Raw genomic sequence first — 12497 nt, forward strand, 5'->3', positions numbered from 1 at the left:
CGGGTGAACCCATCCTAAAAAAGCAAACATTTTTACTAGCATGGCGCCTGGCTGTCCAGGAAAGGGCGGCAGGCTTAATCAACTCCTTGAGCCTACCTCAAACAACTACTTTAATAGTACTAACTGTTAACCATTCCAAGCCTGAGACCACACCTATTCCCACCAGTACTCTGATGAAGGGGGCCCCTTTGGAATGTTGGCTTGTCTTTTCAGTTTCTCATTTTTGAATAAATTTGCATAGTCTCTCAACAATTGGTGTGGAGCTTCATCTTTTAGTCGTCCCACTTTAATAATTCTCCTTTGGTGGCCTTTTCACTGTAAGAACTGCTTTTTGCTGGAGACATAGAATAAATCTGCACAGGACGTGTCACTATAATTGGTTATCAATTTAACCTTAGTATGGTTATACATAGCATACCCTATGATGACTGTTGAAATTCAGGGCACAAAATATCTCGACAGACATTTTATGATGATTCAAATTATCCCTGTAATACGTGTATTATGCATTGTACCAGGGTGACCCCATGCCACTGTGTAAAATGGTGGTTTACGCCAGAATCTTTAAGAAGCGAGCACACTAATGGCACAGGTGTGTGCTGGCTTCATATGAGAGCCAGAGATAGCGCTCAAAGCCTCACCCATCCGAGCAAGTCAGTGTGTGAAGGAAGACGTGAGAGGTGCTGGTCTGCACCATACTGTCCAGGTCAGGACAGACCTAGGCCCGAGCCTGAAAGAGAGTCAAGGAGGGATAGAGAAGCTAGGGAACTGCGAGGAAACGCGCAGAGCTGAGATACAGTATCTGTGCACGAGTGTTGGGACATGTTTGATGGTTAGGAGGACCAAAGCAGTATATTCGGAGCAGTAAAGCTGCAACAAGAGAGCCAGGAGGCTGAATGTTATGTTTATTGCATTGATGGTGAGAACCCCCTGCATGGGAAGACATATACTATATCACCTTTACACGCACATGAACTTTAATGACATCCCAGTCTTAGTCTGTAGGGTTCAACATTGAGTTGGCCCACCCTTTGCATCTATAACAGCTTCAACTCTTCTGGGAAGGCCGTCCACAAGGTTTAGGAGTGTGTCTATGGGAATGTTTGACCATTCTTCCAGAAGTGCATTTGTGAGGTCAGGCACTGATGTGGCCGAGAAAGCCCAGCTCGCGGTCTCCGCTCTAATACATCCCAGTTTTGGCACTAACAAAACCCAATCCGTCACATTGTGAACTGTCATCCTCTATTTCCTATGACTGTCAGCTCCTTATTGCAGGATTTTCCTGAAAAATCGCAATCAGGAAAATACTGCATTGTGGCCAGTAGATGGAGCTGATGATCATAAAAGATGAATAGAATTTTTTTTTTTGCGACATCTGTGTAAATGCCGGGCAATTTTTTTTTAGAAAGACAAATCAAAGTCAGAATTTTGCATGTTTTTCCTGTTCATATTAATATTTTTGCTATCAAGATTATATAAAATTTAAAAGGCCTTATTCACACTGGGAGTCAAAAATGCCACGACTGGAATCTTGGTGAATGGCTGCTGGAACCAGGATAGCTGTGAGGATGCCCCCCCCCCCCCTTAGATGGGTGGATTCCCTCCAACAGGAAGAAGGACCCTGCTGCTCTAAATCTCAATTTATATGCCTCTCATGCCACCTTCTGGGCACACCTCCACAGGGATTGGTTGGAGCATAATAAATTCAGCGCTGAGATTTGCCTTGCCCAATCCTCTACAGTACATTCCAGAAGCCCCTGGAAGACAGGGTAGAGCAATCAAACCAGCAATCTGTGAGAAGCAGAGCAGCAAAAACAAATTGACAGCTGCTTTGCTGACTACAGAGGAGCCAAAAAGAACTAAATTTGCCTAACGTCCTAGCAACCTAACCAGGAGTGTGCGGCATCTGTATTTCAGTAGTAGTAGTCCAGGTATGGCTGTGCTCTAAATCTATGGTTCGCTTGGTATCTGTTTCCCATGCAATAATATGGGGGCAATGCCAGTACAAGGTCATCTAGAGCCCAGGGGGGAACATGCCAAACTGCGCCCCCCCTTTCCCAAAGATGTATGAACATTATCTGTCAGCAAAAATTTCCCCACAAAAACACTGAGCACTAATCTGCATGCTTTCCCCCTAAGCATAAATACCCCCTCCCCAAGTACAGATCCACCCCCTGCTGAAATACCCCCTCTCAACACACATATTTGCCCTCTCATCCCCCAAATTCTCCCAGCTCAAATGCCCCCCCCCCCCCAAAAATAATGTACTCCTCCAAGCACAGATCCTCTACCCCAAAAATGTACCTTTTCTAGTACACATTCTCTCCCCCCCCCAGCACAAATCCCCCAGCCTATCACAAATCTTTTTCCCCCATCCAACACAAATCCCCACTCTTAACATGCCCCCTCAAATCCACCCCTCCTAGCACAAATCGTCTTCCCCTCATCCCCCCTACCAACACAAGTCCCCCTAAATCACCACTCTTAACAGCCCCCCCCAAATTTCCCCTCCTAGAGCAATACTTACCCCGTCGCCCCACAAATTCCCCCCTTCCAACACAAATCCCCCACCCCACGTCACATGATACCCCAGTGCCCAGAGCAGCAGCCCCTCCTGCCCACCTCTTGTTCCGGCCCTGTAAGGGGGGAGTCTGTTTGCTGTCATGGTGAATTGAGATTAAATTTATAATCTACCACCTCATTGGTCTGGAAAGGAAAAGCAGCGGCGTTTATAGGTTGTCTACAATGCATTTGTGAAGTATTCAAAAGAGGAATTTCTACAACCCCCAAGGTGTGCGGGAAGATTGCCAAGAACTGTAGACATCAAATATCACAAGTACATGAGAAATAAAAGTAAACAAGACACATTTTATATATATTTTTTTGAAATGTTCTGTTTAAAAAAATTTTTTTTATATCATACAGTTGTGCCATGGACTGAATGAAGCATCCTGTAGACTATCCCCGTAGATTGGTCCGCAGTATCAGCAGGTGTGTGTTTTCTGATGTCTAATGAGATATCCTATTCTCGTAAAAGATATTGCGCACCTTGAACACGAAAAAGGGTACTCCCCCGTATGAACTCTCTTATGTATAGTAAGGTCTCCTTTCTCGAAGAAACCTTTCCCACAGTTTGAGCAAGAAAATGGATGCTTGCCCGAGTGAGTTCTCTTGTGTTTAAGAAGGTTTTTTTTCTCCATAAAACCTCTCTCGCACTCTGAACATGAATAAGGATACACACCCGTGTGAATCCTCTGGTGCAAAACGAGGTCCGCTTTCCTAGTGAAGTATTTCCCGCACTCAGAGCATGAATAAGGATTCCGACCTGTATGAAGCCTCTGGTGGATTAGATGTTCGCTTTCGTCAGTGAAAGATATCCCGCACTGTAAACACGAGAAGGTCACACTGGTGTGGGATCGAAGATGTGTATGAAGTTCAGATTTCGTCTTAAAAGATTTCCCACATCCCAAACAGGAGTATATACTCTCCCCGATGCAAATTCCTTCATGGCTTAGAGAAGATTCCATGGGATTAGATGTGGCTGTTGATCCCTCTGCAATGTGAGAACCAGAATGGATGTCCGACATAATAGTATGTGGTTGGCCAGAAGGTTTTTCAGGATTTGAGGGATCTATTAATGTATCTGAACTTTGAAATCTCAACTGAATATCTGATATAACAGTATGTGATGGATCAGAAGATGCTTCAGGATTTGAGGGATCGGATGCTCCAAGTGAACTTTGAGATCTCAGATGAATACCTGATATAATAGTAAGTGATGGGTCAGAAGATACTTCAGGATTTGAGAGATCGGATGCTCCAAGTGAACTTTTAGATCTCAGATTTTTATCTGCTATAACAGTATGTGATGGGTCAGAAGATACTTCAGGATTTGAGGGATCGGATGCTCTACCTGAACTTTGAGATGTCAGATGAATACCTGATATAACAGTATGTGATAGGTCAGAGGAAACGTCAGGATTTGAGGGATCAGATGCTCCACCAGAACTTTGAGATCTCAGATGAATACCTGATATAACAGTATGTGATAGGTCAGAAGATGCTTCAGGTTTTGAGGGATCGGATGCTCCACCAGAACTTTGAGATCTCAGATGAATACCTGATATAACAGTATGTGATGGGTCATAAGATGCTTCAGGTTTTGAGGGATCGGATGCTCCACCAGAACTTTGAGATCTCAGATGAATACCTGATATAACAGTAAGTGATGGGTCAGAAGATGCTTCAGGATTCAAGGGCTTAGTTGATCTACCTGAACGTTGAGGTCTCAGATGAATACCTGATGTAGCAGTATGTGATTGACCAGAAAATTCCTTGGGAATAGGGGGAACGGTTGATGTATCTGAATTGCGAAAACTGAAATGGATGTCTGAAGGAACAGTATATGACTGATCAGAAGATTCTTCAGGTTTAGAGGGATCCATAGATGTCCCCAAATGGTAAGGTCTGTGTATAGTTGGTGTAATGGGATTTACTGCTGGAGAACATTGTGCAATGTCATCATTTTCTGCATTACAATCTGGAGATAAAAGAAGATCTTCCCCTGAAGTGTTCTGGACATGGTGGCCATCTGTTAGAAAGCAATGTTATAATCAAAGTTATTGTGCAGACACAATCGTATATGTAGTCATAAAATAATAATATACTGTACAACGTACAATGCTATGTTTAAAACATAAATCAACGTAAGTACAATTGACCTAAACCAACTATAGCACTTTGGATAACTAGCAACCAATGATGCTGTGCACACACTTGCATCTTAGCAACCAATGACACTTGTAGCCTGCACAGAAAGAAGTCTTTATTCAGTGGTGGTAGCCTCTACGATTAAGCCCCGGAAAGGGCGAAACGCATCAGTAGAGTTCTCTACGGGTGAAGAACAGGAGCTGAAACCACCTTTTACCCATCTCGTTCACATTTATGCAACAGGGAGTCCGGTGTCTGTGTGCAGTTAGCCACCATTTTGTTGAAGTCTACTGGAGCCTGGCAAGCTGATCCTGTCTGTCTTGCACCCATCTATTCACATGCTGATCTAACTGACTCAGGTTTTGGGGGGCATTCAATTGTTACTATTTTCATTGTTTTGGGCTACACTAAATGAATGTGTTCTGTTTTTAAATGTTGCTTTATGCATTGACATACCTCCTTAGACCCTGTCAGTCCGGACACTATCGTCACCTGCTGACTTGGCACCATCCACAGGCAGCTTAATTCTTCAATAAGAAACACAATATGAATCCAACGCAATTTTACTTCAGCTAATTGCAGCCCAGAGGATGTTTTTCCAGTCTTTTGAAGTGTAAGAAGTCAATGACTTTCCTAAGGTTTGTCTCTGTGAAGTACTAACACTGACTGAGGGAGCATGGAAGAAATGGGCTTGTCTAGCTAGGTCTGAACCAGGGGCTTATGTACAGGGGTCGCCATTGTGACCCGGCCCCCCTGTACTACTGGATAGGAGGGCGACGTGACATATAGAGGAACAGATCCCTCCATGTAGCTGCTGAATGCCCCCTTCTCTTTCTCTCCCTACTGCTGACATTCAGCAGCTGCAGGAGGGAAATGGAGGGCATCGGTTCCTCCACATGCCGTGGCTTCCACCTCCCTATACCTGTCCTGCTTCCTCGGGCCTCTGTGTGCTACCCTGGTATCCCCCTCCCACTGGCTGCCATGGGGGGATACTGTCAGGATGCAGAACAGGGAAGGAGCCAGTAAATGTGTCATTTGCCAGTCAGTGATCCGTACCAATCACTGACTCCGGTTTTTTTTCACTCAAAGCTGGGGCATAATAAACTGTGTTTACTATGCCTCAGTTTATGAATGAATGGGAAGGCTGGGTGGTGCACTCAGTGGTACTTCCACTTTAGGCAACATATGCCCAGGGACCAATTGCCTGGAACGCAGACTGCTTGCCTTCTGGGCACATACTGCTCTAAATGTACATACTGCACTTCCCAGCCCTAAATACCTGAAATTATATACTGAAATTGATGTAGCACCCTAGAATAGGCAAACCATACCCTGACTCATGCTGTAAATTTGAGTCTATAAATTGCTCCGGTTATTGGAGTTCAGGAATGACTCATCTTGGCAGTTCTCTGGTGCCTCCCCCTGCTGTCTGGAAGGTTGGAGAATCTTCTAGAATTAGAGGTGTTAGGAGGAGGAGCTGCCATGCATATGTATGAGGTCAGTAGTGGGCTGGCAGGGGACTGAGATAAACTCATAAATAGACATGGGCTATGCAAGCAGGGGCAGTCGAGTGGAAGATGGAGATGCAGTGTTGAGGAGGCGGTCGGTGGCCCTGAGGGGTGCCCCCTAGTCTGGGGGGAGGGGAGATGTCCTGCCTTGGGCCAAGGCTCAGTTGCTGGAAGGATCCTGTCAAAGACACGAGTGAGGAAGCTTTCCTTGAGGCACGAGAGCAAAGAGAGAGCAGAATGAGTAGACAAGGAGTCGGTCAGTTCCATCAGGAGTGGATCAGCAGAAGTGTGTGCAGGAGGAAAGCTGAAGAGGGGTCTGTATATAAGATATTGTTACCGTCAAGTGGGCATCCCATAAACTCCCTATCCAAGTTGTTAACCCCCTAATCAACAACAAAAACAAAGTTACTGACTTTAAGTGCCTGTGATGATTCAGTGTGCCTGGTTGTGCAGGAGTGGAGGATCCCTGTTCATTTGCAGCTCCTACGTGGGCTGTGCTACATTGATATAAGAATACTTTCTTCATTTAAACACTATCTAGGCGTAATAAAATCTCCTCTTACCCGGTGATGTGAGGGGCGGCTGATCCTCCATCTTGATGTCCTTGTAGAGATCTTTGTGTCCTTCTAAATACTCCCACTCCTCCATGGAGAAATAGACAGTGACATCCTGACACCTTATAGGAACCTGACACACACAATGATACAGTCACCATCCAGACACATCCCTTGTCTGTTACTGGATAATGTCCCAGAATTCCCGGCACTGCTCACCTCTCCTGTCAGCAGCTCCATCATCTTCTTGGTGACTTCTAGAATCTTCTTCTTGTTGGTTCTCTCAGGGGTCAGGAATGGAAGTGGAGGTACCGTGATGGGACTCTGTCTTTCCTCAAGTTTTGGGAACATGTGGTAACTTCTCCCTTTTTTATTATTCTCAGGCAAAGTATTTAAAACGACGGTGCAGTTCTGTGTTATACATCAAAAAAGAGTTTCAGAACCCAACTCACCTCTCCATTAAGGTTTGTGTTTTATTCATAGAGATAAAAACAATGTTATGTGACCCTCCCAGAATCCTCCTCACCTCTCCGGTCAACAGAAAGATGATCTCCAGGGTGAGGTCTAATATCCCCTTGGTCATTGGACTTAGGTCTATGTCCATCCTCGTTGATGTAGTCATGTAATCTAAACAGGAGGCTCCTCTCTGTAGACAGATAATGAACTGGGAATTATCTGAACAGCATTCCTCCATAGTACTTGTATTACCATATTCTAGGTCTTGTTTATTAGAACAACTAAAGACAAATCAGACATTCAATTTTAAGGCTAACTCTAGCCCAATTATTTTATTTTAGGTTTGGACAGTGTGGGAAACTTTAGTGTTCACAAGGAAGATCTCCCTCCACTTCCTGTCCAGGTGATGATAGTCAGACTGGAAGTGAAGGGAAATCTGAAATCTTCCTGAGAGCCAAGCTCACAAATATCATTTTGGAAGCTTCTGTGGTTTGATCGGTGGTAATGATAACACAAGGATGGACAACCAGAATGAAGTTTGGACTTGTGGCAAGTTTTTGTAGGAATTGACATTTCTGGCAATTCTTTTGTCTGCATTCACCCAAGTGAATTGTTTTAAACCATACTGCAGTGCTTTGACTGGACCCATGGTCAGCAGGCTTAGAAGGGACAATATTGGGGGTGTTGAGTAGAGGTCGACCGATATATATCGGCCAATATTTGGCATTTTTTAATTAATTGGCATCAGCTGATTGTGCTGATAGAAAGGCCGATATATCTTCAGCGCGACTTGCGACTTCTGTAATAAAAGTCAATGCAAGTTACCTGAAGACTTCAGTGAAGCGACTTTCCTTCTCTCTGGGCAGTCTGCCAAGAAAAGAGCAAAGAGATACAATGTTTACACTTATGAATGAACTGAGCTCTGTTTGTAGGAGTTTTCAGTTTAACCATTTAACCACTTCCCAACCGGTGCACGCCGATGTACATCAGTAGAATGACACGGGCAGGCATATTGGCGTACAGGTACGTCCATTTTTATATGCCACCCTGCCATCGTGTGCCATTTACATCGTGTGCCATTTACGCGCCGGTCGGGACCCCCGTGAGTCCGGTCGCGGGTGCCGCGATCGTCTCACAGGGCGGCTGAACGGGGAGAGGCCATTGTAAACAGCATCTCCCCGTTCTGCCTAGCAACAAGTGACGCTGATCTCTGCTCCACATGATTGGAGCAGAGATCAGTGTTAACTAACACAAAGTCCAGCCCCCTACAGTTAGTAACACGCCCCTAGGAACACTTAACCCCTACACTGCCCCCCCGATTAACCCCTTCGCTGCCAGTGTCATTTACACAGGAATCAATGCATTTGTATAGCATTGAATGCTGTATAAATGACAATCAGTCCCAAAAATGTGTCAAAAATGTCCGATGTGTCCCCCATAATGTCGCAGTCACAATAAAAATCGCTGATCGCCGCCATTACTAGTAAAAAAAAAAATTATTAATAAAAATGGCATAAAACTATCCCCTATTTTGTAAACGCTATAACTTTTGCGCAAAGCAATCAATAATCACTAATTGCGATTTTTTTTCCCCAAAAATATGTAGAAGAATACGGATCAGCCTAAACTGAGGGAAAAAAATCTTTTTTAAAAATATATTTTTGGGGGATATTTATTATAACAAAAAGTAAAAAATAATGCGTTTTTTTCAAAATTGTCGCTCTATTTTTGTTTATAGCGCAAAAAATAAAAACCGCAGGGGTGATCAAATACCACCAAAAGAGCTCTATTTGTGGGAAAAAAAGGATGTCAATTTTGTTTGGGAGCCACGTCGCACGATGGCGCAATTGTCAGTTACATCACTTATTACTTAAGGCTGCCTTCACACTGGAGCGGGCAGGCGTTGAAAATAAAACGCTGCTAATTTTAGCGGCATTTTACCTTCATTTTAGCGGCATTTTACCTTCATTTTAGCGGCGCTATTCGGCTGCTAGCGGTGCACTTATAACCCAGCTAGCGGTTGAGGAAGGGATTAAATGCGCCCGTGAAGTGCCGCTGCCAAAGCGCATTGCAGGCGCTTCGGCAGTGGTGCCCATTCATTTCAATGGGCCGGAGTGGTGGAGGAGCGGTATACACCACTTCAAACGTGCTGCTTGCAGGACTTTTTTTAACATCCTGCCAGCGCATCGCCTCAGTGTGACAGCACTCGGGGCTTCCACAAAGACTGCAGGGGAGCCGTTTTGCAGGCGCTATTTTTTAGCCCAAAAGCGCCTGAAAAATGCCCCAGTGGGAAAGGTGTCTGTTAGATTTTATGAGATGAAGGGGGGGGGGGGAAGAAGGAAAAAAAATTAAAAATCGGCCTAACATATTGACCCAAAAAAAATAAAAATAAATAATCGGCCGACACGAATTCGAAATATCGGCATCAGCCAGAGAAAAACCCATATCAGGCGACCTCTAGTGTTGAGATCAGCAAGCTTCACAGAAGCTTTATTGTCAGTGCGTTGGAGCTTGTGAAGGGAGAGGACAGGAAGAGCTGACGACTTGTGTAGGGAGAATGTGACAGACCCAACTGGGACAGGGGCATTTGGTGGGGACTGCAGACTAGCCTCTTCCTACTGACTACAGGCTCTGGCTTTTTTGAGGACTATATTATTAGGAGGTGTGTGCCCTTGGGGACCCGTGGAGTGTTTTTGCTTCAGATTCGAGTCTGTGTCTCCAGAAACACACATCCCAAGAATAGAGCCCCCCTCAGAAGCCAGGGCCCATAGCTAGCACGTGCAGAGCCCGCCAGGAAGTCGGCGCAACACTGCGCTAATCACAGGCAGCGAGACATTGCCCCGAAGTGCGGCTGCAGAGATCGGGAAATTTCTTACTGCCTGTGATTAGCGCAGCACTGCGCCGACTTCCTGACGGGCTCTGCACGTGGTCCATGTGAACACACCTGAGCTCATCCTTATTTAGGATGTATCCAGTCTATAAACCAGAGGCTCTGGATGGACAGTTGGATAAATGGCTCTATATTTAGGATGTATCTGGTCTATAAACCAGAGGCTCTGGATGGACAGTTGGATAAATGGCTCTATATTTAGGATGTATCTGGTCTATAAACCAGAGGCTCTGGATGGACAGTTGGATAAATGGCTCTATATTTAGGGTGTATCTGGTCTATAAACCAGAGGCTCTGGATGGACAGTTGGATAAATGGCTCTATATTTAGGATGTATCCGGTCTATAAACCAGAGGCTCTGGATGGACAGTTGGATAAATGGCTCTATATTTAGGATGTATCTGGTCTATAAACCAGAGGCTCTTGAAGGACAGTTGGATAAATGGCTCTGTATTTAGGATGTATCCGGTCTATAAACCAGAGGCTCTGGATGGACAGTTGGATAAATGGCTCTATATTTAGGATGTATCTGGTCTATAAACCAGAGGCTCTGGATGGACAGTTGGATATATGGCTCTATATTTAGGATGTATCTGTGTAAATATTAGTATATGTGTATATAACCTGCTGGAGAAAAAAGAGTGACTATGGAGGAAGAGGACGGACATTACAGGGGGGGGTTACTGGGTGTAAATATAAAACAATATCTTATTACCTCCTCTACTGCCAGTTCCAGCAATGTCTCCTTTCTACTTCCTCCCGACTCACCTTTCACCCGGAACTTCCTGTCTGGGAATGACATCACTTCTTGTCTGAACTTGATACCACTTCCTGTCTGTACATTTCAGTCATAAATAAGTAACATCTCCACATTGTATTGAGTATATGAATCTCAGTCCTTGTTTTTCCTCGCTGAGTTTTTATGAGTCCCTATGTCATGATATTCGCCATTTGTAATATTGATTACGTCTGGAGGAACTTGACTGGCTTGCACAGAGTACTGCCCTTGCCTTGATAGAACACCTTTGGGATGAATTAGAGTGGAGACTGCGAACCAGGCCTTCTCATCCAACATCAGTGCCTGACCTCACAAATGCACTTCTGGAAGAATGGTCAAACATTTCCATAGACACACTCCTAAACCTTGTGGACGGCCTTCCCAGAAGAGTTGAAGCTGTTATAGCTGCAAAGGGAGGACCAACTCAATATTGAACACTACGGACTAAGACTGGGATGCCATTAAAGTCCATGTGTGTGTGACGGGAGGCGTCCTAATACTTTTGATAGTATAATGTATGTCTTTAACCATTTGCTGACTGCCTTATAGCGGTCTTTACTGCTACAGGGTGGCAGCTCTGCGCAGGTTCACTTATATATATAAGATCAGGCATTTCCTCCTGCAGGGGGTGTGTGCGTTGCCAGCGGGCCTCATCTGCTGTGATAATCCACAGCAGACGGTGATCTGTGGGTGCCGGGCACTCGATGTCCTCCGGCACCCGCCAATCGTTAGGCAGAGACTCCGAATGGAGCTTTGCCTATGTAAACAAGACAGAGTTCCGCTCTGACAGGAGGCAAGGGATGGATTTTGTTTCCCTGCCAAGCAGGGAATCAAATCTATCTCTTCCCCTAGTAAAAGCAGCACACAAAAAACACATAGGCATACATTTGATCGCCCCTGATGTTATCCCTCTTCCCAGCCGGTGTCATTAGTACAGTGACAGTGCATATCTTTAGCACTGATCACTGTATTAGTGTCACTGGTTCCCACAAAGTGTCAAATAGTGTCCGAATTGTCCGACGCAGAGGGAGGGGAGGATTTTCCAGAGGGCAAGTGGTTAGAGAAACGGTGTACATTTTTACAAAAAAGTGCCTTTAAGAAGAAAAAAAAAAGATGGTCGGGTCCCCCTGTATTACACGAGCATGCAGATTAATTAGCTAGGAATAGGGATACCGTGACCTTCTAGAACCATATCGTTCTTGGGAGGGTCACCGTGCCATTTTATTGAGAACAAGGGCCACACCCACATCCATGGCTCAGTGGATATAGATGTCTGAGGGGGTCTTATCGATATCTAGAAGCCCCCTTTAAAGCACCCCCCAGGTATATTTCCTTGGCACAAGGGAAGTTAAGGCCAGGGTTGCTTGTAACGAGAGGTACAACTCTAACTGGGAGATAATGTTGCAGAGCTGCGAATGCTCAGGAAACCCCATTTGCCACTCCGTTTTCTTATTCAGATTTGGGGTTTCTAATGCTATTTAGGGCTCATTTATCTCTGAAAATGTTTGTATAGACAGGAAGTGATAACTCCCCAATATCAGGCCTTAAGCAGTTGCAGTTAGCTAGTCGGCCACCAGGTGGCTCTGTTCCAGCATAGAGTC

At 44.9% G+C, this 12497-nt stretch overlaps 1 protein-coding gene across 2 annotated transcripts; it reads right to left on the reverse strand.

The window, feature by feature from the left end:
- Positions 1-2634: 2634 nt before the first annotated feature.
- On the reverse strand, positions 2635-10894 carry LOC143956272 (uncharacterized). 2 transcript variants are annotated; one of them, XM_077466481.1, is made up of 5 exons: positions 10834-10894; positions 7299-7418; positions 6782-7183; positions 4301-4591; positions 2635-4210 (listed from the first exon to the last, which is right to left on the reverse strand). In XM_077466481.1, the coding sequence occupies exons 3-5, from the start codon at positions 6864-6866 to the stop codon at positions 2985-2987; spliced, it is 1602 nt and encodes a 533-aa protein (XP_077322607.1). In that variant the 5' UTR covers positions 6867-7183; positions 7299-7418; positions 10834-10894; the 3' UTR covers positions 2635-2984. The 2 variants fall into 2 exon arrangements, with proteins under 2 accessions (XP_077322607.1, XP_077322606.1); XM_077466480.1 differs by having other exon boundaries at positions 2635-4591.
- Between the last annotated feature and the right edge of the window lie 1603 nt (positions 10895-12497).

Source organism: Lithobates pipiens, unplaced genomic scaffold (assembly GCF_037356315.1).
Source record: "Lithobates pipiens isolate NorthernLeopardFrog02 unplaced genomic scaffold, aLitPip1_a1.2 Scaffold_35, whole genome shotgun sequence".
NCBI lineage: Eukaryota > Metazoa > Chordata > Amphibia > Anura > Ranidae > Lithobates > Lithobates pipiens.